Source organism: Temnothorax americanus, unplaced genomic scaffold, assembly GCF_048541705.1.
Source record: "Temnothorax americanus isolate GAGA-0224 unplaced genomic scaffold, ASM4854170v1 Scaffold66, whole genome shotgun sequence".
Lineage (NCBI taxonomy): Eukaryota > Metazoa > Arthropoda > Insecta > Hymenoptera > Formicidae > Temnothorax > Temnothorax americanus.
In genome coordinates, this window is record NW_027509788.1 from 9896 (window position 1) to 35515 (window position 25620).

The following is a 25620-nucleotide window of genomic DNA, read 5'->3' on the forward strand; positions in this document are numbered from 1 at the left end:
TCACTTGGATTTCTTAAATAAACTTAGAAAAAGTATTAATCTTATATTGCTTATACAATTTAATAATTAATTACATTTACGCTTAATAGTACATTTTTAATAAGTTTTATTGTTAATTAAATATAAAATAATTTGTTTATTATATATATGTATATATTAAAGTCTTATTTATTTTTTTTACTGATATATTCGTGAAAATTGCCATGGAACGGCTCCTTCTTCATAAAAATACTCAGTGAATTTGTTTCGAATATCTGCAGCTATTCTTGTATGCGTGTGTGTAGAAGTAGCAGCAATGTCTTGGAAAGCAGAATTATTACTTGCAACTATATTTCTCCAAGTACCCGGTATTATTGATCCATCATTTCCTTCTCTATCAACCATTTCAGGTGTTATAAATGTTTCTCTTCTCGACAAATCTTGCTTACGAAGCCAATTATGCAAAACTATTGTTGCTTTTACCATTTTCTCAGTAGTATCAACTTTAGCAATAGTAGATTTTCTATAAAATCGCCATTGTGCAGCAAGTATTCCAAACGCATTTTCGATTGCTCTTCTTGCTCGAGATAATCGATAATTATAAATCTTTTTCTCAGTCGTTAGTTCACCTCTGCCAGGATATGGACGCATCAAATATGAAGTTAGTGGGAATGCTTCATCTCCAACTATTACATATGGATATGTAGTACTTCCCTCATAAATTTCATCTGCAGCCGGAACATTCATTTTCTCTTGTGCAAATCTTTGACCCATTTCAGACTGTTTGAAAATCCCACCATCGCTTTGACGACCGAATGCTCCAATGTCAACGTAAGTGAAAAGATAATTAGCATCACACATAGCTAAGAGTACAATACTGTGGGTCTTTTTATAGTTGAAGTACGCTGAACCAGATTTTTCAGGACTCTGCAAAGTATAGATTAATTAAATTTAACGTTCAAATATTTTGTATTAGTATAATAAGTAGATAACTCTAGAAATAATTTTTAATTGTATATGATAGAGATATGTACATACATAATTTATATATATATATATCAGTTAAAAAGAGAGTATTTTATGATATTTTATACCTGTATGATAACATGCTTTCCATCTATAGCTCCAATGCAATGTGGGAAATGCCATTTCTCATTGAAGTCATGACTAATTGCTTTCCAGACACTTTCATTACATTGAACTAATACAAGTGGTGATAAGATTTCCCACAAGGCTTGACAAGTTTCCGAAATAATTTTTGATACTGCTGTTAAACTTACAAGGTATTGGTATGACATAGATGTCATGCTATCTCCACTTGCTAAATATCTACAAAAAAAATAGAAGATTAGCAACATAACTTAAAAAGAATATTTATTTCATTATATCATATGTATACCTCAAACATATTGATAAGCGTTGTCCTGCTTCAATTGGTTCACGAATAGCATATTGTCGAGTAATCTTTGGGGCAACTAATTCCAATAATTCTTCAAATTGTATAGTATTCATTCGAAAATAATTTCGAAAGCGTAAATCTTCTAACTTTAATATAGGTAAAGCCGTATGGTAAAACCCATATCGTCGACGTTGTTCAAAAAATTCGGTTATCCAAGTACGTTTGTTTTTATAACGTCGCTTTTTCTTGGAAATTTCAGTTGCCCAAGCTATAACTGCACCAACAGTCGCCGTAATCGCAATTTTTGCCTTCTTAAGTTTTCCACATTATATTTTTGAATTATTTGCTCACATGTTCTGTGCCACTCATATAATTGATGTTGATTGTATGACATTATCAGACTGTTAAAATTAATTTTAAACCGCAACCAAAAAATATATATTTTAGGTTAAGATTAAATATGCTGCTGCCGCTATTCCTTTTCATGAGCAGCGAATGCAGCAAAAGCAGTTTAGAGAAAATTTGAATCACGTGACATTTTGCTGCCGCAGCGTGCTGCGTATGAAAAGGCACCTTAAGAGTAGACGTGATATAAAATTTTTGTTTTTATTTTGAACAGATGTTTGAGAATGGACATTGCCACTTTTGAGGAGCTTCTTCATAAAGTTGCACCTTTGATTATGAAACAAAATACTCATCTTAGAAAAAGTATCCCACTAGCAGAGAGATTATCTCTTACCATATCCACAGGACACCCGCGGAACATTACAAATTACAACTAAACTATCACGTGATCGAAAACTGTATTTCTATTGGTTCCGACTTTGAGTCGGTGAGTCGAGAAATAAACCAGGGTCTAAAATGCGAGTCGACCGACCAGTCAGTCGGCGCTTCGTTGTGATTGGCTAGATGTGAGTCGGCAGTCGCGATCGGCAGTCGGGTCGGCCTTCGCAGGATATCACGAAGCCGGGAATGCGCGGCATATGCTTTCTAGTAAAAAACAACCTTATAAGGTCTCATTAGTACAGCTTCCCTTCACTGTTCATTATTCTATTGAGGCAGCGGCTATCTCTATTCCTTTTCAAAACGAGGAGCTGCTTATTATAAATATTTATAGACATCCTAACGATGACACTATGATACAAGCGTTTAATGACATTTTTAGCTTGGCGTCTAGATATAAATTTGCCCTTATTGTAGGCGATTTTAATGCCCACCACCGACTCTGGGGCTGCAAGCGCAACGATAGCGCTGGCATTCGGCTGGCTTCATGTATTGAATCTTTCAATTACTGGGCACTAAATGATTTGACTAATACGCGATTCAATCCATATAATAATACCGGCTCTATTATCGACTTGGCACTTGCATCCCCGGATCTTGCTTGCACTTGTTGCACAACTACATTAGACGACCCCATGGCAAGCGATCACTACCCTATAGAAACTGTTATCAACGGCAAATTCTCCATGATAAAGCGATTTGCGTATAAGCTAAAACTTGACAAGGAACAACTTCTCAAACTCAACGCCAGGCTAGAAAAAATCAGCCGCGAATCTCCTCCAACTACTACAGACAACAAACTTGAAGATTATGAGCAATTAATTAACAGTATAAAAGAAGTCGCAACCGACATCCTTCGAGAAGATGGTAAAGATGGAAAAATTGGCCCTAAGAAGATTATCTACAAGAGATTCCCCGCCCCGTGGTGGAACGGAAAGTGCACTAAAGCAGTCAATAATCGTAAAATTGCACTGGACATATTTAAACGAGATCCATCTAAAGACAATTACTTAGCCCTGAAGCGACAGAATAGAGAATGCAAACTTGTGCTTTCCAAACAGAAAAAGGAAAGTTGGCGCTCTTTTTGTACGAGTTTCAACTCCAAAACTCCTACTGCTGAAATGTGGCGACTGATCAAAGCGTTCAAGAGGAAAGATAACAACTCCATAAAGGATTACAAAATTCTAGAATCCTCACAGGAAGCAGCAATCGACAAATTATGTCCACCATCTTGCTCACCTCCACCTTTCACAACACTGCTTTCTATGAAACAAGAGGACATTAACTCTCCCAATGTTCAGTCCTGGATGAGCAATCCATTCTCTATAGACGAACTCAGGGTTGCATTGGCCACTGTTAAAGTGTCCTCCTCACCTGGGTTAGACCAAATAAGCTACGCCTTCATTAAAACCCTACCTGAAAAATTTGAGACACACCTACTTGATATTTACAACAGAATAATTTCTCGTGGCACTTTCCCAAGCAGTTGGACGGAATCCCTGGTGGTTTTCATACCCAAATCGAACTCTAATGGTGTCCGACCAATCTCACTACTGTCGTGCCTGTTAAAAATTCTAGAAAAATGTGTCTATAATAGACTGCGATGGCACTTTGAAGCTAACGACATACTATCGGACACGCAATTTGGCTTTCGCAGCTACAGATCCTGCAGCGACAGCCTAATAATTCTTACTAACGCGATTCAATTGGGCTTCATTAACGGAAAATTCACAGTATGCGTATTTCTGGACATTGCAGGAGCTTTCGACAATGTGGATCCTTTTATCCTTTTGGAAGATCTCCAAAGGAAGGGTGTACCGGCTGTTATTCGCTACTTCATCGCTAACCTGCTGTTAAACAGAAACATATTTTTCGTCCGCGATGGAAATACTCAAGGCCCATATTACACTTATAAAGGCCTACCGCAAGGATCCATTCTCAGCCCTCCGCTTTACAACCTATACGTTAAAGATTCTAAGCGTCAACTGCTACCAGGGGTGTATTCACTGGAATACGCTGACGACTTGGCAGTCTACACAACGCACAAATCCATTAAAGAAGCTTTTCGCCTGATAAAGAACTCACTAAAATCCCTTCATCAATACTTAAGATCCAGAGGTCTAGAGCTGTCACTTTCCAAGTCACGCTGTGTCGTATTCACTCGAAAAAGATCTTACCAACTACCTAAGCCTAACATATTGGTCAATGGCGAAGAAATACCCATGGCTACTGAACATAGATTCCTCGGCATCAACTTGGACAACAAACTTACTGGAGAGCCCCACATGAAATATTTAATAAATAAAGGCAGACGAATTGCCAGCATTCTAACGATGTTGGCGGGAACAAAATGGGGATCTCACCCACAATTACTACTCTCATTATATCGAGCAGTTTTTAGAGGAGCAATCGAATACGGCGCCGTCGTCTTTCAGTTTAAAGGAAATAAACAACTCTTCTTGGCCCTCCAGCGCCTGCAGTGGAAGTTAATCCGCAATGCCATGGGTTACCGTGTCTCAACCCTCATCAACGTAATTTTGGACAAAGCCAAGGAACCACCCTTAATTCAACGCTTTTCTTACCTTATTCACAATTATTTAGTAAAAAGTCTCTCTTGTAGATTTAACCCGGTTATTGACAGTCTCAAAAACGTTCAATTTGGAACGATTGGTAATGCCAAACGATCGAAAGCATGCCGCGCAATCCCCATTTTCAGGTCATATCTGGCAGTCAGAAACATTCGAGGCACTATGCACCGTTCCGTATATCTTCCGTTTTTTTCATACCCTTTCCTTTCGCTTACCTACCAACCTGAATTGATACCTTTCTTTCTACCAAATAGTGATTTCATATCCGCGGAGGAAGCTAATCAGCACTTTAGAAATCATTTTGCACCTCACATTGCTGACTCAATCACATTTTATACAGATGGGTCTAAACTTGATACAGGAGCCGCGGGAGCAAGCGTTTTCTCTCCGGACCTGCCTATCAAAATCTGCTGTAAGCTTCCCCCTGACGTTTCCACTTTCACAGCAGAGGCCTGGGCGATTTACGAAACCATGTTTATCATCCACCAGTTACAAATCCCTTCAGCAATCATATTCTCCGACTGCAGTTGTGTATTGCAAACGATCACATCATACAATATAACGCACAACAATCACATCATCTCACTCATTCGTAATATGTATTATAGGGCGGTCACTGGTGGCTCAAAAATTAAGGTGGCCTGGATTCCATCGCACAAGGGAATTACGGGTAACGAGCGAGCGGATATTCTTGCTAAGAGAGCTGCCAGAAAAGGCAGAAAAACCAACTGTATGGTTCCCTACATTGATCTCTATCATAGATCCAAATATATTTTAAATAGAAGATATCAAACCTATCTAGAAAACGCAGCATTCACCAAGGGTACTTTCTACCACACCCACTATCATACCAATAATATCAAGCCTTGGTACTACCGTCTTCCTCTTAATAGAGCGCAAATAGTCACCACGAGCCGCCTCCGCAGCGGCCATTACAATTTGAATCAAAGCTTATTCCGGAAAAATATTGTCGATTCCCCGAGTTGCCCCTGTGGCGATCCGTATCAGGATGCAAATCACATAATATTTAACTGTATCTTAACTCGCGATCAAACGTCGCCACTTCACAAATATCTTCAAGAGAAATTCTCAACTAATTCCACGGACATATTTCCACTTCTCAAAAATCCGCCCCCTAAGTTATGCCGCTTAATACTCGCTTTTTTCAGCTCATCCAATCTTTATATTTAAAAATTCCCGCCTTACTCTCTCTCTCTCTCTACCTCCCATACATCGCTGTTGAGTTCACTCATTGGAGAATAGTATAATGGCCAATCCTAACCGATAGGGTATAGATGCGCCAATATAAGATGAAGAAGAAGAAGAATATGCTGCCAAGTATGTGTGCAGGCTCTGCGCGGTTTCTGCTGCCAATCTGCTCACATTGCCTGTCAGCAGGCTCTGTCGCATTTCTGGCTACAATTTGACAACATCATCTGATAGAGCTGTTTCCGCGTGCAATTTGTTGCCTTTTTGATACCAAAAATTTAATGCAGACTCTGCTTGGAATCTGCTGCTCAGGTTTGGCTATCTGGGGCCGTCAGCAATCTGAGTCGTTTAGGGCACAGACTTAATTTTGCTAGGTCGTTGCTCGAACACGCATTGGGCACGGTTACACCGGGGCATTTAGGCCGCGGCCTACCTCAAATGGCTCAAATTCAACCTAAATTTTGACCTGAAGCCAGGTCCAGTTGCCTATCAAAAGTTTACAGCAGGCGGCCTAAATAATTTTAGGTCGAATTTGAGGTATTGGGACCTGACATTCGTCGCCATGACATCTGGTGGTCGAAAGTGAAAGCAGTGAATGGTAACAGATCTCGTGGCATTGTACACATACAGGCTTGACGTGCGGTCATACTGGCTTTGCGTTACTGGACTTTGTATTTTTATTAATATGGAATTTTCTCCGCGTTATAAATTTACGAGCAGAATTAAGTGTTCAGTGTTTGCGGTTGTAAAAGTAAGGTTGATCGCAATTTAAATGTTCGATTTCATCTCTCGAAAATTTAATTTGGCAGTTGAATTTTTTATTTTATTTCACCTAATGAGTAATAGCAATTAAGTAGTTTATTAAAATGTTAAACACATATATCATCTTATATCAACTTTTAAAATAAACTATCATATTAACATGTTAACATTAATATATATATTGTATACTCATTTTTTTAACTTTTTCTATATCTTATAATTCTACTAGCTTTTCGGCCCGCGCTTCGCGCGGGTATAAATCTATCTGTATATTAATTATATATGTTTTAAATTTACCCATTAATTTGAAACACTAAATTTGTTATTTTTTCTTCTTAAACTGTAATCTACATCTTCGTTTTTTTTTTAGATTCAACCTTTATTTTACTCTCAGTTTAATATACTAATTTTTAATTTAAATACATTTTTTTTTATTTTTAAAAAGTTTCAATTTTTCATCGTGAATTTTTTAATATCCGTAAATTTTTAGATATTGGGCCTTTTTTTTTCGTTGGAGGAGGAAAATGCCTAATGCATACCCTAGGGCCGGTCCCTAGGGTTATGCCGGACTTGCACCGGCTAAAAACCTCCCCCGGCCCCCACCCTCGATATAAGTAGCAGCTTTGTTACAAAATTTCTCGATATACAACATTTTTTGTAAAAGATTTCGAATTTCCCTCAATAAGTTGTCCTTGATTGCTGTTTTCATCGATCTTAATTTTGACATTATCTTTTTTAGTTGCTCTTGAGAATGCTACATAGAGTTGTCCATGAGCAAATACAGGTTGTGGCAGATAAATCCCAACTTTTTCTAAAGTTTGTCATAACGAAGGTTGCTTCTATTTTCGGATTCAGGAATGAGTTTTGCTCGTAATGACCTTATTCAACAGCAAACATTTGTGACATCTAATAATTAGTTCTGATGCTAACCCTTAATATATCTCAGTCTCCAGAAATTGTAGCGATAATACTTCTTTACATGAGATGCACAACAGTTGTTCACCTAAACATTTCAATTCGACAATACGTGGTCCATGCGTAATCTTTGGAACCTCTGGAACACTTTCTTCAGCATTCTCAATATTTTCTTCCACTGGAATTTTTTTCTTTTATATCCATTCTTTTGTTGCGCAAGTCTTTTCTTATATTGTTTTTTAGTAGCGATTTTTCCTTTCCATCGATACATTTTTTGTGCGATAATTGCGGTTGAATAACAAACTTTTCAAATTAACCTCTAATATAGCTTAATTTGATTTGTGTAAGTACGTGTGTGTCAAACAGGCCTCCCAACCTCTTGGATTGTACAGTGTTGTCACATTTAGCTGCGTAGCTTATTAATATATTTACAGCAAATATCATTATAATAAAAATACAATTTTCATGTTTATACAATATATTTAATTTATATTATTGAATATATGACTGAAATTACGAGAGTTAAGAGCAATTACTTTATTTTATAATTTTTTATTTTGCCAAGATTTTGTTTAAGAAAAAAATAGTAGTAACAGTTATTTACAGTCACTAAATCTACGTTTTTTACATTCTATTAGATTTGTCGTAACTATTTGTATACATTTTTTTTGTCTTTGGATCTCTAAAGAATTAATATCGGTGTTTTTAAGATTTCCATGACTTTTGGCTAGACCTGTCCTTATGGAACATCCTTAAGGTCAAAGTCATCTCAGCTGTGTAATTCGAAATTACCCATTTATGTCACTAAATTATTTTTTTTTGCTGACGCTCCACCTTTTTTAAGAACTCCGATCTGCTTTTAATAAAAAAATTATTTTAAATTTTTAAAAAATTTTGGGGAAAAAATTTTAAGTTTCTTTGATATTGTACAATTTGAACTTTTTAAAAAAATTTACCCCAAACCAAAAGTTTTTTCTTTTTAAAAAATTGAAACCAAATTTTAAATAAAATTTGTTTTTAAAAAAAAAACGACAACGTTTTAATAAAATGAAAGTTGGGGTCAGGGGCAGTGTAGTTAAATAATTTTGGGGATGGTCATTTAATTAAAAGGGACCAAAAATGGGAATAAAAAATATGAAACAACAGAAAAATTACTGAAATATTTTAAAATTTTTTTGGGGTTTAAATAACGCACAAAAAGTCCTATGGGGGCTTTAGGAAAAAAAGAAAACAATGAAAAAACCCCCAAAAAAATTTAAGGGAAAGCATACATTTCCTAAATTCGGTAATTGATTTTATTCCGTGTTTAAAAAATTTTGGTTTTCAAAATCACGATTTAAAATTCCCAAAGAGGATTTTAATACTAAAAATCTGTAATTAATTTAAACTATTTTTTTAAAAAAAAAAAAGGATATTCGTACGTTTTGCTGGTCGATTTTCCCCCGACCTGCGTGGAAATCTTTTCTCAAATTAAAAAAATTTTTCCCAAATTTCCCCGACGCTTCAGTTAAACACGTTTAAAATTTCGGGGGGTTTTTCTCATACTTAAAAAACTTTACAAATACAATATGCCCAAAGATGGTTCTTTCATTGCTGATTTTTAAGACGGCCAGCTAAAACAAATTTAAATAATCAATTTGAAAAAATTTTCCTGCCCTTCCTCCTGGAAAAAAAAAAAGTTAAGTAATCAAAAAAAAATTTAAAATTCATTGTATGGCATATGTGGATACTTTTTAAATAGAGTTTCAAAAAAAAATAAAGTTTGAAAAAATTTTATAAATTCTGCTGGTCACAACTATAATGGTAGTTCAAAAAAATCTGCAATTATATTTGCCTTAGGTTTAAAACCCAAAAACCTTGTTTTTTCCCTGAATATGAAACTTTTAGATTTTTTTTCATATGGAATTGAAAAACGACGTTTTTTTACCTCATTTGAAAAAACGCAAAGTTTTTTCGTTAAATTTTATTATTTTAAAATGAAACACTTCAAATTTATACATTGTTAAATTGCCACAAAAATTTTTTTAAAAAAAATAAACGTTTTTTTTTATATAGATTAAATTAAAAACAAAAAAAGGGGGTTTTTAAATGCTTACAATTTAAAACTATGGTTTTCATTCAAAAATTTTAAAGGGGGGGTTTGATTAGTATATTGGGGGAAGGTAAAAGTAAGGGGGTTTAATATTATAAAAAATAAATTATAAGATATATTCACTGTATTTACATTTAAAAGTAAAAATTTTATTTAAATATTTTTTTTTTCAAAATTTTTAATAAAAAAATTTACATTAAAGTCATTTTTTGTTAATTTCGTATTCTTTATTTTTTTAAATTTAAAAAAACCTATTCTATAAATTTAAAACATATTTTTGTGCTTTTCACAGATTACATATAACACGTAACAAAGCACTAACGATTTGTTTTAACCCGGGGGCACCAAATTTTTGCATAAAAAATAATGCGTGGGAAAAAGAAAATTTATTGGTCCCCTACACAGGGGCAAAAAAAAAATGACCAAATTTTCTTAGCTTTTCCCCTTATGCTTAAAGCAGAAGTGTGTACTCCCCGCTTTTTGTTATAAGGTCAAAGTCATCTCAGCTGTGCAAGTTTTTCTAAAAAATTACCATTTAGCAAATTAGAAACATTAAAAAAATATGCCTAACTATTATAAATCATAAGTTGGTAATGCAATTAAATAAAAAAAAAGAAAAATATTATAGATATTTTATGCATATAAAAATCCACAATTTTTAAATTTGTGAAATTAATTACTCTTTTTTCTTGTTATTATTTATATATTGTATTTATGTATATGCAATGTGTTATATATTATATATATATATATATATGTCTTTATTTCAGCTATACGCCAAGAAAGGACTTGGTTTACAATTCTACTTAACACACACATCCACACACACATCCACACGTCAAACATCATTCTTCTTTACAAACAAGCCGCAGTACATTATTATTTACATTATCATTATTGTTTACAGCCATTATCTTTTTTTTTATTGCTTTCCTCTCTCCTTTTCCATAATCTATTTAGCACCTTTCCTTTTTCCATTATAAATTTGTCATCGCATATATTCTTTAATCGTTCTTCGTTATTCCTACCTAAGTTCTCAAACCACGTACTTGTGATGTTGCACTCGCTTAATGCTCTAAGTTGTCCCTACCTAACTTGCAGAATCTACACTTCGTATCTTCCTCGTCAAGCCAATATTTATTTGTATCCTCTAAATTTCCGCACCTTAATTTTACGATTTTACCATCGCTCTAATCTCATCTCCTGTTTTTACTTTATCCAAGTTTGCAATGTGTTATATATTATTTAATATTTACTTTTTTGAGTAATTATTTTTTAAACATATTATTGTTTTTTATACTTATCACATTTTTATTCTGTTTTAGAGGTTTCAAAAAACTACATTTCTCTTAAGTAGTTACTATTGATTTTCTAATAGAAATGTGCAAACGAAGTTTTTACCACGAAAACCAAATATATCTCGTAATAGTTTTTTTATTCGAAGAAACATGGTGATTGTATAATGTTTCTAAAGTCACTTTGCAAATCGTATACCGCAATAATATTTTAATGAGTTCTCTTGTGCTTAAAGAAGCTGTCTTAATTCCCTGCGTGACTAATTATTATCTTTCTCTTGCAAATGCACGCTCTTGCACCACGTATTGATAATAAACTGATTAAAGAAATAAACGTTCTGCAAACCATATTTCTTATTTTTACTTATATTTTTATAATCATCGAATTTAAAATATTTAGAGTGATTATTAAACATTTAAGGGGTTACATCTTTTGGATGCTTGAAAATGAAGTTACTTTTCGGAATTTTTTTTCAGCAAAAATGTGATATAAAAGCAATATAAAATTGATTAAATACATTAGATAGATTATACTCTAAACTATAAAAAAACAACTTATATTTTTCAAATATTATTTATTATTTATTATTTATTATTATTTATTATTTATTACTTATTATTTATTATTTATTATTTATTATTTATTATTATTTATTATTTATTACTTATTATTTATTATTTATTATTTATTATTTATTATTTAATATTTATATTATTTATTATTTATTATTTATTATTTATTATTTATTATTTATTAATTTGTGCTAATTATAATATTCTCCTATAATAAATTCTCAAACAAGTTTTTTTTCTCTTTCTCTTCAAGCCCCTCTGGTTTGCACATCTCCGAGCAGGGTTATCTAAAATCAAGTTACCAACAAGATTTATATTTAGAATACTTAATTGTGTTTATACCTATACCTACTGGTAACCATTTTTAAAAATTTGAAAAAAATGTACAATTTATATAAATTAAAAAAAATTTTAACCAAAATTCTCTTAAATTTTTGTTAATTAAAAAAATATTTTTTTTTCTCCAAAAAAAAGCTTTATAGGAGAGGGCATTCATTACAAGTATTTTGGTTTATTATAGAAGTGATCAGTTTTCGAGTTATAATGCAAATCAGTTCGAGAAACAATGGTATCGAGAAAAACCACGTTAAAAGTTTTGAAATATAGATTTATATATTAAATGTAGACATATTTTATTCGACAATACCTGCACCATATATTGGGCTTTCCTCTTCTGTTGTTGGATCAACGGAAGCCAATTGTTGTCCGCATTGTATTCTCCCTTCTTTTAACACGTTGTACGCTTGTTTCTCATCAAAACATAAACGTAGTTTGTCTCCTTCCTTCCCACCTATATTTTACGTATTCGATGGTTAATCCCGTACGAACGCAATTTCTTTTTTAAAACGAGAAAAAGTATTCTTTAATTCTTTTCGGTCAATTTTTCTTACTTCAACTCTAATGATCTCTGATAAGCAATTGACTAAGACTTGAATACTAACAATAAGACCTAATTGATATTCTCCCTCTACAATTTTTGTCTTAGAAACAAGAAAAGAGAAAGAGAAAGAAAACTGATAAAAAATAACAAAAGTTAAGGGGCCAGTATATAGTAGCGAATAGTAGCAAATAGTAAGCTATATACTGGCGAAAGAAATTTATTATTTTGTTTAAAAAAATACATTTTTGATGATATGATCTGGGTGGTCTAACCCGTTCAACTGACAATGAGACGTAGTGCTTCAATCACTGCTACGCATAGACGACGCTGACGCATATTGCAAAAGACGGGTTCGTAAATCGGCCGTGTCACAATACGTCACTAAAACGTAGGTCGCTTAGCGTCGCTTTTCTTGTCAACCACCCGCGAAGTGCAACAAAAATCGGTTATTACGTCTCTCGACCCGTGTGCCACGCCTCCAATATCAATATTTATGACACGGCCGGGTACTTTCGAGAATCGAACGATCGTACGATTCTCGCGAATAACAACGCCGCGTGCTGGTCTCCCGTCCACTTATCGCACGCGGAGGGGGCGCGCGATTATCAACATGTTTTTAACTCCCTGTGCGTTCGCGCGCGTGCGAGCGAGCTTGTGTATACCCTGACGCAATTTTTCCTCTCCTTTCCCGTGATTATGCGTCTGACATCTCCTTCTCGTAAAGTCGTAAATCATCAACTTGTTCCCATCTCTCCTTTCCTTCCTCTTTTCGTCAAAGACGATCGGCAAGTGGCTCGATTAGGAAAAAGAGTAGGGACGCTGGTTCTTAGCGGTCGCGTTCCTGCCTCCCTCTCCCTCTCTCTCTCTCTCTCTCTCTCTCTCTTTCTCTCCCTCCCTTCCTCTCTCTCTTTCCCTCCCTCTATCTATTTGTCCATCTTCTCTTTCTCTCTCGTTTATGCCTTGCTGACTTGCTGATAAATAAAATATTAACCAACGTTTAATTCAAAAACGCTGTATTTGTGATCGGACGATTGAATCAGTAATCAGTGAGCGAGCGAAGAAGCGAGTGAACGAACAAACGTTCCATCTGAGTAAACGCACTCGTTTTTCCACTCGTGAATACTCAACCACCGTCGGCCTCCGTGTGGGTATGTGCGCGATTTGTCCAAATTAGTGTGCCATTTCAGATGCCGAGAGTGAGTCCCGCTTTTCCAATTTTTGATTGTTCTTTCCACATTTTTTATCGTCCCTCGAGACACGTTGCAAGCGGCGACTTAACGTAAAGGGTATTGTCTGTTGGCTATTTATTCCGTTGCTTAAACCCGAGATTGAACGACGCTCGCATCGGGAAGAGAAGAAAAAAAAAGAAACTATACAAGAACAGGACAAACTCTCACGTAGAATGAGCTGTGCGGATACTCGAAACAGCGCGAACAAACAGCAAGGATCGTGTGTTCTTTATTGAGTCAATCTCTCTTTTTCTCTACATCGGATAGATATTCGGCTCAACATGGTTCACTTGCGGCGCAAGGTAAGTTAACCCACTCCTGCAGTTGTATTCATCCTTCGATCAAAGCTGCTATCCTGAAAATTGCTCGAAAAATCGAAAATTCAATCGGCAATTGTATGCCCCTCCACGAGAAAATTTGAGACCTCTCGAAGATCGGAAGAACGGAACTGCAGGTCCCGAAGATTCAAATTTAATCCACTCAAGTTTTGGTATAATTATATCAAATCGCACTTTATCTAGAATAAAATAAACAAGAAACCGGCGAGAAAACTCGCCGAGAAACTTCAAGAACCTTCCAAAACGGGAAATAATTTTAGACTTCTTAGATCCGTTGCTCTTTTCCTTGTGCCGTTTGCGAGTTAGTTTTCGTTAGAACCGGCTGAAAAATGTAGTTCCAGCAGAATCATGCGACAATCGATCGTTGATTTGCGTACTTCGAACGCGATAATAAAAAGCCGCGTTATGGACAATTGCGGACTTTTACATTTTGTTATTATATATTTTAAACACGCGTATTTAAAAAATATAGATTTTAAGATAAAAATATATTATAAAAATATATTATTATAATTATTTTTTTAATATATTTAGATATACACACACATGTATTTGTAGTAATTTATTTCTTAAAGTTTGTTAGATTTTGTAATACAAAAAATATAGGAACACGTTTTTTGTTCGCGACAGGCAAATCAAAAGATGAACGTAAAATGTTAAACTTAGTAGAAAATTGCGTCATTCGAACGGTTAGAAATTTTACATCTGACGTAACTAATTGTATGTATGTGGATATTTAAATATTAAAAAAATAAGCAAAAATATTGCACACTGGTTGAAAATGTAATGAATTGTAATTGAACTTTTTTTTTAGAAAAATAGAATTTTTTAAAGATAAAATCCGAATTATTATTTTATACTCATCCGGATTATTTTAGTACATTATACAATATCTCATTGATACGATAATTTAGTTATTCCATGTAGATAATCCGGGAGGGTTCCGTTTGCCTACATTCCCGATTGCCAACAGCTCAATTTATCCACAATATTTTTCCGATAGCTTCGTTTTTGCCGACATTCCCAATTGCCTACAAAGCGATTGCCTACAAGCATTATTGCGCACATTAATAATTAAAAATACAAATGTGCGTTTGCGCACATGGCCTTATTATGCACAAACACATTGCACATATGACTTTAAGCGGGGAGCACAGACTTTTGCATAACGCATAATGCATAAGTATAAGAAAATGGATTGTTCTATTTCCTTATGCACATAATATGAACCAATCAATTTTTTTATGCATTATGCGTTATGCAAAAGTTTGTGTTTCGACCTTTATTGCACACATGGCCATATTGCATAAAATAAGACATATAAAATAAAAAAATCATGTTAACACTTTGCACACACGACTATGTTGCGCACATACATTTTGCACACATGACTTTATTGCGCATATATACACATTGCACACATAACATTACTGCGCACATACACATATTGCACATATGACTTTATTGCGTACATACACGGATTTCCAACTTTCCACGTAAAGCGAGGTCTACTCCACCCCATCCCACCCCTGCATATAGGGGCGAAACGAGGTCTATCATTGTGCAGTTCGGGTTTTCTACTTACCACCACAAAGCGAGGTCCACCCCACACTTCCATTTACATTTATGATATAGATTTGAGATCAAACGTGTATTCAAGTTAAGAATATTGGCGTCAATATTGCTTATTAATGGTATCTATTGGTCGTGGAATTTTTTAAGTATTTTTCCCGTATTCTCCGCTAAAAATACCTTCAGAAATAACTTTTACATTATGACGCCATAGTTATGGGAATCTTGTCCATAAAACTAGAGCAATTACTATGTGCAATACTACTATGTGCTACTATGTACTAATATGTGCAATAAAGTCATGTATGCAAAGTATATGTGCGCAACAAAGTCGTGTGTGCAAAGTGTTAATATAATTTTCTTATTTTGTATATCTTATTTTATGCAATATGGCCATATGTGCAATCTACATGTGCAATGTGTTTGTGCATAATAAGGCCATGTGCGCAAATGTACGTTTGTATTTTTCATTATTATATATGCACAATAATTCTTGTAAGCAATAAGAAATGTTGGCAAATGAAGTTGTTAGCAATCGAGAATGTAGGCAAGGTTTTATAAAACGTCTCGTATCTATTCAAAAAGCATCTACAAAATATCCTATTTAAATAGATCTTACATTTCATCTCAGATCAATTTTAAACGTGCATATATTATCAATAATATATCTTTTCTTTTTTTAATTTTAATATTTTCTGGGATAAAATCTTCAATTACCGGTAAATTTACGATATATTAAGGTGCATTACATGCAACAATATGGCTCAGTCAGATGATACAATATTATGTAAAAATACTTGAAAATATTAAAATTAAATTGGCGTAAGCCTAACTAAATTTATAATGAATTAATGTTTATGTAATATTAAGATATGACGTAAGATTACATTCTCACGCGACGTCAAACGTGCGTCTCTTCGAACGAGTTTTATTTGCTAATTTATAATTTTAATTCAACCAAAGTATATTTAAATACGACAGTAGTTCATTTAACTACATTTCTTATATCATTTATACTTACAATAAAAATATAATATATAGGTATACTATATACTATACGTATTTATATTGCAATTATAGATATATTTATATACATTTATATATTACTACTTAATACATACTATTACATAATTATAATATAAAAATATATTACGATTATATATATTGTAACATATATTTATATATACAATTATAATTAATATTTATATCATTAACAATAATTATTTATAATTTATAATAATTTATAATATAATAAATTATATTTGTATATTTATATAAAATACAGAGGTACATATATATATACAATCTATAAATTGCATTTATGCACACGAGTCAATATTTTGAAAAATTTGACACACCACTATGGCTTTTACCCCTCCATATATGAGTTTTGAGGAAAGAAAATGGAAAACGAGAAAGTGTAAAAGATCCCTTTTAATTAAAAGTAAAATAAATAGAGTAATATTTGTGCAAACGTCAGTAGATCGTTCAATTTCAATTTAATCAACTCATGTTTGTTCGTTAGCGCATGATTTCCGATGACTGACATTGAATGCAATGTATAGATTTTATATGCACATTGATCTATAATTATACACTAAATTATACCTATCAAATACTATATATCTAATATATACATATCTCTCTAACCAATTCATCGAGCGTTACGTAAAAGATATATTTCTTGCTTTTATAATCATTTTGCATATATTGATATATGCTTCTTTGTTTTTTATTGCATAATACCGAATACGCTAGTAGTAAGATAGATCGACATAATATTTCAATGAAAAATAGATATAGATTGACATATTTCAACGAAACATGCGACGTTCAACCTGCAATCTATGCATATATAGATATCCCAGTCAGAAATGTAACCTTGATTCAAGGTTGATTCAACGTCGATATGGTTGACAGCTGGTTGAGTCGATAAGAAAGTCGATATTTCTACAATATCGATCACTTCATGTCAAGAAGTGTAGTGTCGATTCAAGGTTGATTCAACGTCGAAACGATTAATATCACTATTTTGATGTGCGCACTTACAAAATTCGATCAATTTGGCTTTAGATTTTAATCTTAAAAAATATTACGACATTGTTTGTATAAATATTGTACGAAACAACTTATAGACATTTATTAAGAAATCGCGTAATTTAATTAATCGCTATAGATCAGTTAAGCGCCCAGTCCCGCAAGATCCGCGAAAATTACGACTTGCGAATTGTAGACGAGCCTAACAAAACACATAAATGCAACAATAATTTAACATTAAAATGATTCAATTGACAGCATCACTGACAAGCTCGTCGGTGACCGTATTTAGTATATATAATCGCGCTTGTAAAAAATTCTCACAGACCCGCGGTTGAACAGCGCGCCATAAACGACGTTGCTATGATAACAAGTGTGAAGTGGAAGGGTTAAGCCCCTTGCACAATGCCAGGCAACAGGCAATAGGAACAGGAAATAACAAAAAAATCGTTAATTACAACCTAAAAAATTCGAATGCTATGATTGGTTGGCAATAGGCAATAGACAACAGAATTTCCAACGTGACGGAAACACTGTGTCTATTGCCTGTGTCACTGTTTATTCTGCATTTATACATGATTTCTGATTTCTATTCCCTGTTTCTATTGCCTGTTGCCTGGCATTGTGCAAGGGGCTTTATGGGACCAGCAGGACCTGGTTGAACACGTTTTAACGACTCACACGGTGCGGTTACTGCGATTACTGCGAATTCTCTAATCAAATGGTGTTTTTGGTTGCAAGACAAAGTTATTACCCATAATAACGGACAATACTAAGCGGGTAAGTACTATATTTTTCTTATAAATTAAGTGTTTGTGGCTACATAACCTAACAAACTTTTTTTGTTACGAACGAGTCTTTTTTCATATTTTGGCTGTTTAATTTTATTGTTTTCCACATATTTATCAGGCAAACAAATTTTCCGTTATGATTTTACTTTGTGCTTATTGTCTATTGGCCTGTTCTTCTATATCTATTACATATATGTAAAAACATATGTACTAACTCATTATAGGCAGTAAGCCTATAATGCGATATCTATTGATGTTTTATGTATTATTATTCATATATTGTTTAAAGATTATGGCAGCTATGACTCCTGTACACAGGTCAAGTGTTACCGCATCCAATGTGCAAGAATTTGTAACTGCATTTCAATATTCACTGCCAATACTGAAAATCTATATAGTTCACGTACCGTAACATGCATAGATTTGCAGTGCTGGCAGGTAATATTAACCCAGATAGCCAAGCGTTCTTTGGCATAAGAAAGGAAATTGTGTTTGGCATAAGTTTCCCTTTAATTGTCATCATACTATTGCTGTCACCGGACAACAGTAATTTCATTTAGAGCAACTTAAAAGCATTATGTAGACAACTATTACCTTACGCAAACAAGCGGAAGCGGAAAGCTCGTAGCATACTTATTACCATAAAAGTTGCCACAACCTGTTGGCAACCGTTTTGGTAACAATAAATGTCGGCAATCCAATAGGCAAAATTGGAAGCCGCTTTCCTCAATATTGAAGGCAACTTAAACAAAGCAGTTTTAAGCAAATTGACAGCAACTTGCGGGCAACTTGCTATCTGGGAATATACAGCCTGTATATTGCAATAGATTCTTCTGTCCTTCATTCTGGCAACATGAATATATACGTTGATTTTTATGCGCGCGCGCGCGTGCCCCGTGTGTGCGTGTCGCGTGTATGCGTGTGTGGGTGCGTGCGTGCGGGTGTGTGTGTGTGTGTGTGTGTGTGTGTGTGTGTGTGTGTGTGTGTGTGTGTGTGTGTGTGTGTGTGTGTGTGTGTGTGTGTGTGTGTGTGTGTGTGCGCGCGCGCGCGCGTGCGTGTGTGGGCGCGCGCGTACACCTTGTAAATGGTGAGGTTCTAACTTCCGCAAATTTGGAGATATTGGTTTTATATAAATAATATATACAATAAATATATAAATATACTAAACTATTCAAGTTAATAATGATAAAAATTATCTTGTTCTCGAGCGGCTGTAAATTACTTTTCCAATGCTATTTCAATACAAAGAGAGTTATGCAGATCACTGTCTTTATTAATATTCGTCTTTCAGCATTTTGACAAAATTTTCCACTGATTTAGTATCTTTTTTTAGTCTCTTTCTTGTACTTTTTGTTTCTATTGACTTGGCGTTTGTATATTTTTATGCAGGTTTTTTTCAAAAAAATCTTATAAAATATAAAAACTATTGCATTTTTAGGTGCCATTCTGGATAAAAGGCTAGAAACTGAAATTCCAGAGATTGATGCAGCAACTGCATTATGGCTAAAGCAAGCGCCTTGGCGTCGCCAAGATGACGGCCAGTATGAAAAAAAGGACAAAAAAATAAGAAGACTATACTGATTCGGGATTATTATTATTTCTGCGAATATATTATTTCTGCGAATTCTACTTGTTTTTCTTTAAAGCAAAATTATTTATTAATTGAAATTTTTGAAAATGCGCGCACTAGAATTTTATTTTGTCATTATACATGGTGATTCAAGATTTCTGCAACAAACTCTGAGGAACAATAGGTCTCATAGAAAGGATCATCTTTTGTCAAGTAACCCATATTCTCTGATGTGTCGTTTAGGAACTAATCCTGTCTGCGCGGTCGCGTAGCTTCTAAACGACGCATCAGAGAACATGGGTTGCTTGACAAAAGATGATCCTTTCTACGAGACCTATCGTTCCTCAGAGTTTGTTACAGAGGTTCTGAATCACTTTGTATATAGTATATAAGAGACTTTTATTTGTTACTTTATTTACAAATATTGGGCTGAATTCATTCGCAAGAGAAACATGCACAAATTCTGCTCTGTTGCAAAAGTTGTTGATTGGCTCTATGGTTTTTAACCAATTAACTTGTAGATATATTTTTCGTAAAAACGGAATTTGCGTATGTTTTTCTTGCGAATAGGAGTCGAGCCCGAAATGTATGTGCAATTGGAATTTTATTTTGTCATTATATATAATACTTAGTATATGAGAGATTTGTTTTTTTTTTAATTTTTTTATCTACAAACAGTATAATAGTTCAGTGCAACGAACACTGTAAAACACAAATGTGTGTGCAATGGTAATAATATAACTAATAATATATATAAATAACTAAGTTTTTACTGCTTAATAAACTGAAATGATGAAAAACAAGATTGTTTGCACTCCTCATTTTTTAGTATTTTTTACCTTAAAAAAAAGTATAAAATAAATTAAGTATATTGTTTCAATCAAATTTCTACCTTATTTCGACGTTGAAACGACGTCGAAATGATAGTTGAATAGTCGTTGATATTTTATACGCTTTCGACGTCGAATTGACCAGAATTTCGACATTTGGTTTTCGACGTTGATTCGACGTCGTATCAATCAAACGTTTCTGACTGCAATACTACAATTTTTTTAAATAGGGGAACGGAGGGTAGCCCCGGACAGTGGATATAAGCCCCGAACATTATTAAAATTCAAGTATACCGCATATCTATGGCCATTGTTTAAACATTCTAATATGCCCTTCTGCGTATCTCGACATACCTATGCAGACATATGTTTAAACAATGGGCATAGATACGCGGTATACTTGAATTTCAATAATGTCCGGAGCTACCCATTGTCCGGGGCTACCCCCAATTCCCCTAAACCTTTCCTCCGAGAAAGAATGCCATTAATTATTGTTTTGAAAAAATTTTTCTTTTCTTAAAAAGCGAAAATTCATTTAAAAAACTTTTAATTTTCGTCCATGATGTATACGAGCTTGTAATATAAATCTCGCCGTCGCAAAGTTTAATCAGTAAGACACATATACACAATGCTTTAACTTATTTTATACTTCTTGAAAAATATTAAAAAAACTCACATTTTGCTTGTAATACTAGTCGAATGATCAAACAAATATGTAGCGCCTAGTTGATATTTGTGTCGATGAACATACAGAATTGCAATCGTGCGTTTCTCTTATCGACGTATTTTTTTAACTGGTAATCTAATTTCATAACAGCTTTTGTTTTTTTTACTTTTTCCTTCAAAATGCATATCTGTTCAAAGTATAACGAAGGCATAACATCACATTTTTTATAGTCTTACTTCTACTTTCTACAGTCTTACTTCTAATTCTACAAATAATAAAATAATGAAGACATAGCATATCTTGAATAAAAGGTCATCAAGAATTTTAAATTTTTCTTGAGAAGATACGCATTCTTTATTATATGTACAGAAATAAGTGTGTACATGTTCTTATTTTAGATTTTATCCTTTGGAAACCTGATTAATCAGCTACAACAGAGCGTTAGATGGAGCTCTTCTTTGAAAACTAAAGACAAGAACTCTATACAACCGCAACGTTTCTTTAAGGTATGTACTTGTCACGATGATAGCAATGATTGAGTAGTTAAATCTAATAAATATAAAAGTAAAAGTATAATTTAATTTGCAGTACGCAGATTTGTCTGTCCGTCTCGCTGGTCCAGAACAGTTAAATCCTAAGCCCGACGTTAATAAGCTTTCATTTGGAAAATATTTCACTGATCACATGCTCAAGATACATTATTACGAAGGCATGAATGGTTGGCAGGCACCAGAAATTATGCCCTTCGAAAACATAGTCCTTCATCCAGCTGCGAAAGTACTTCATTACGCTGTAGAGGTATACATAATAATTATTTATGATTTGGAAGTTACGTAAAATAGGATTTAAAAAATTGATTTATATTTAGTGATCTATCTCTTATTCTTTTATTACATTATTAGATCTCGAATAGACTTTGCAAAAAAATATTGCTTATTTAATTAAAAATAAATATCTATTTCTGCTTTGTTGTTATATCTAATTATGTATATATGATTTTTAGTATTTATAATGTCAATGGTTTTTGTCTCATTAATTTAGGATAATTAGAATAGAATTATTTACTAAGATGTGTATCTAAGCGAAGCTGATAAATTTTTTTTTATCAGATTAAATTCCTATAAATTCTTGAAATATCCTCCATCTCAAAAATATTCAAGCAAATCAAGATCTTGAACTGTATTTTACTATCATCCGTGATTCATATTAAATTCAAAATGTACATGTAACATGTTTAAAACTATAGGATATCTAAAGATTGTTAGACTTGTACGTATACTAATTGTTACGGAGGAAATTTCTTGCTGCGCTTTAATTTAACAGTAATAATACATATATGAATCTTTCCTCAGTTGTTTGAAGGTATGAAAGCTTATAGAGGTGTTGATGGCAAAATAAGATTGTTTAGACCAGAACTAAATATGGACAGAATGAATAATTCAGCAATAAGAGTGGGTCTACCTCCTTTCAGAGGGGAAGAATTAATTAAGTGTATTTGTAGATTGATTAGTATAGATCAAGAATGGGTTCCACATTCTACCGCCTCTAGTCTTTACATTCGTCCCACGCTTATAGGCATCGACGTAAGTATCGTTTTATCACTAAGTATTAATATTATTCGTGTGTCAATGTGTCACCGAGTAGCGCCCTGTTAATATTTATATCGTTAAAATTTTCATTGTAACAATACTTTACAATAAATGATGCAATTGCATGGCCGTTTGTGCATCAAGTTACAAACATAATCACTGAGGAACTCATATTACTTATATCACGGACGTCATCAAAATTGTTGTATACGCGCGCGAGAATAATCGTTATATTTCTCAATACCTAATGATAATACTTGATAAACGGAATCAGAGTCTTTTGTTGGCGCGCGGTCACATGTTGCATATAAGATGCATGCCCCTGGAATCATGTTATTTGGACGTAGTTTGACTTATCATTCAAGAACTTTTTCTCTTCTTTTATTCTTTTCTCGGTTTTTCCGACAAATTTGATATGGCAAAAATTGGACGTCACTTTCATGAGTATCATATATCGTCATATCACTTCTTATCATATCAATACGTAATTATAAAAAAACCCATTTATTTTTTATTATATTCTTCAATTTTTTACCGTTTACTTTTATAATTTTTTTAAGTAACATATTACTTGCGTTTTTTAAATCTCTTCAACAATACGCGTTAATCACGACACGTGAAACTTTTTTATTCAACTTTAACGTTTTGACTTCCTGCCTGCAAGATAAGTGTTGCTAAGAGTATTTATTAGACTTACTATTAGTGATAACAGCATTCAGAGAGAAATTTTTCCTTCTTTCGTAATCGATTTTTGTAACCTTCTTGAAGTGGTCGCATGATGACTATTTCTGATATTGACTCTGAAAAACTGATAAAAATCTGATGCAATAAACTTTTGAATTTGTATTATAATATAACATAACGATATGTTTACAACTACATATTTATTTGAAATATTTAAAAATATTATGTTGCAACTAATGTGATACCTATTTAACAAACATGTTTTGAACACATATAGATAAAAAATTTGCTTTGATATTACAAAAGAGAACGTAAAAACACACATAAATTTAAACTATTAACAATTAATGCAAATATAAAATGTCTTTTTAAGTAATAATACGTTTTAAAATTTTAATAGAAATTTTTTTTATCTTTTTCAAAATCTGATTTAACTCATTTTACTTGTCCCTATATAGCCTACGCTTGGAGTCGTAGCCTCGGATTCAGCTTTATTGTATGTAATCCTATCTCCCGTCGGTTCTTACTTTAAACCTACAGATGTGCAAGTCGGGGTTTCCCTGCTTGCAGATCCTAGATATACGAGAGCATGGCCTGGCGGTTGCGGTAATGCTAAAGTAGGCAGTAATTACGGACCTACGATTCAAGTTCAACAGGAGGCCACCGAAAAAGGTTTACAGCAAGTACTGTGGTTATACGGCGAAAACAATGAACTCACAGAAATTGGCGCTATGAACGTCTTTGTTGTTTGCATAAATGATAATGGAGGTAAAAAGTATTTCCTGGTAAATTTTGTGAATTTTATAAATTATTTATGAAAATCATCATAAAGAGGCTTGACCTGATTTAACAACCCAGTTTAGTGACCCGATTATTATTTTTGTTATTTTCCGCAGAAAGAGAATTACTTACACCACCCCTAAACGGCTTGATTTTACCCGGAATTGTGAGAAAGTCGCTTCTAACTATATCTAGACAATGGAATCAATTTCAAGTTACGGAGAGAATTATTACGATGAAAGAGATCATACAGTTACTTTCAGAGAACAGGGTAAGATTTACATATGCAACTTTCTATTTTCTCTCTTTTTCCCATTTATCGCATTGTCTATTATTATAATTTCTTTGTTATAGCTGTTGGAAATATTCGGAGCAGGAACAGCATGTGCAATTAGTCCCGTATCTTATATTGATTTCCAAGGTCAAGGGTTACATATACCGACGACGGAACAACCCGAACCAATTTATCAAATGCTCAAGAAATATTTACTGGATATTCAATACGGTGTTATACCCGAACATCCATGGAGTTTAGTCATCGAGTAAAAAAATTATATATATATATTTTATATTATATTATATATATTTAAAAAGTCATATACATATATTTGTATATACACATATATAACTTTTTTAATGACTTATGTGGAACGAGTTAAATTAATATTTATTTATACTTGTGATTACTCCTTGTGAAGAAAGTATACATATGTAATAAGCTTACTGTGTAAAATACTTTTTTAGAAACCGTGCTATGTTTAGAAACTTTTCATTTCACATACTATTGTAGGTAGCTTTTTCTCTCTAATATAATTATTCATTATACATAAATTTTATTACATAATGCTGACGACTATATACATAATATACGTGTATATGTCGGAACGTATATTTATATATAAACTTACATTAAACGCATCTATTGTTGTACATATTTTTAGTGTACATTTTATACATATATGTAATACAATTTACATATATGTAAACATATGTTTCTAGATTTTGTAAAAACGCCTGTTTTTAATAATAATAATAAAGGATTGTATAAAACTCATTTA

General features: G+C 33.3%; 2 protein-coding genes and 2 long non-coding RNA genes across 5 annotated transcripts; 3 read left to right on the forward strand and 1 right to left on the reverse strand.

Annotated features, from left to right (window-relative positions):
- The first annotated feature begins 3184 nt into the window (after positions 1–3184).
- LOC143905704 (uncharacterized) lies at positions 3185–10375 on the forward strand. Its single transcript, XM_077421273.1, has 2 exons — positions 3185–8392; positions 10218–10375. Exon 1 carries the CDS (start codon positions 3283–3285, stop codon positions 5938–5940), a length of 2658 nt encoding a protein of 885 aa, XP_077277399.1. The 5' UTR covers positions 3185–3282; the 3' UTR covers positions 5941–8392; positions 10218–10375.
- A 92-nt stretch (positions 10376–10467) lies between these two features.
- On the reverse strand, positions 10468–13328 carry LOC143905707 (uncharacterized). Of its 2 annotated transcripts, none has more exons than XR_013259295.1 (3): positions 12717–13328; positions 12242–12385; positions 10468–11882 (listed from the first exon to the last, which is right to left on the reverse strand). It is a non-coding gene; the product is annotated as an uncharacterized LOC143905707 (long non-coding RNA). The 2 variants fall into 2 exon arrangements; XR_013259294.1 differs by having other exon boundaries at positions 12748–13321.
- Positions 13329–13485: 157 nt separating this feature from the next.
- Positions 13486–25620, forward strand: Bcat (Branched chain amino acid transaminase). The gene is made up of 7 exons (XM_077421274.1): positions 13486–14006; positions 21908–22015; positions 22098–22307; positions 22862–23092; positions 24241–24550; positions 24679–24833; positions 24917–25620. The coding sequence occupies exons 1-7, from the start codon at positions 13986–13988 to the stop codon at positions 25106–25108; spliced, it is 1227 nt and encodes a 408-aa protein (XP_077277400.1). The 5' UTR covers positions 13486–13985; the 3' UTR covers positions 25109–25620.
- Positions 14013–20582, forward strand: LOC143905708 (uncharacterized). The gene is made up of 2 exons (XR_013259296.1): positions 14013–18431; positions 19881–20582. It is a non-coding gene; the product is annotated as an uncharacterized LOC143905708 (long non-coding RNA).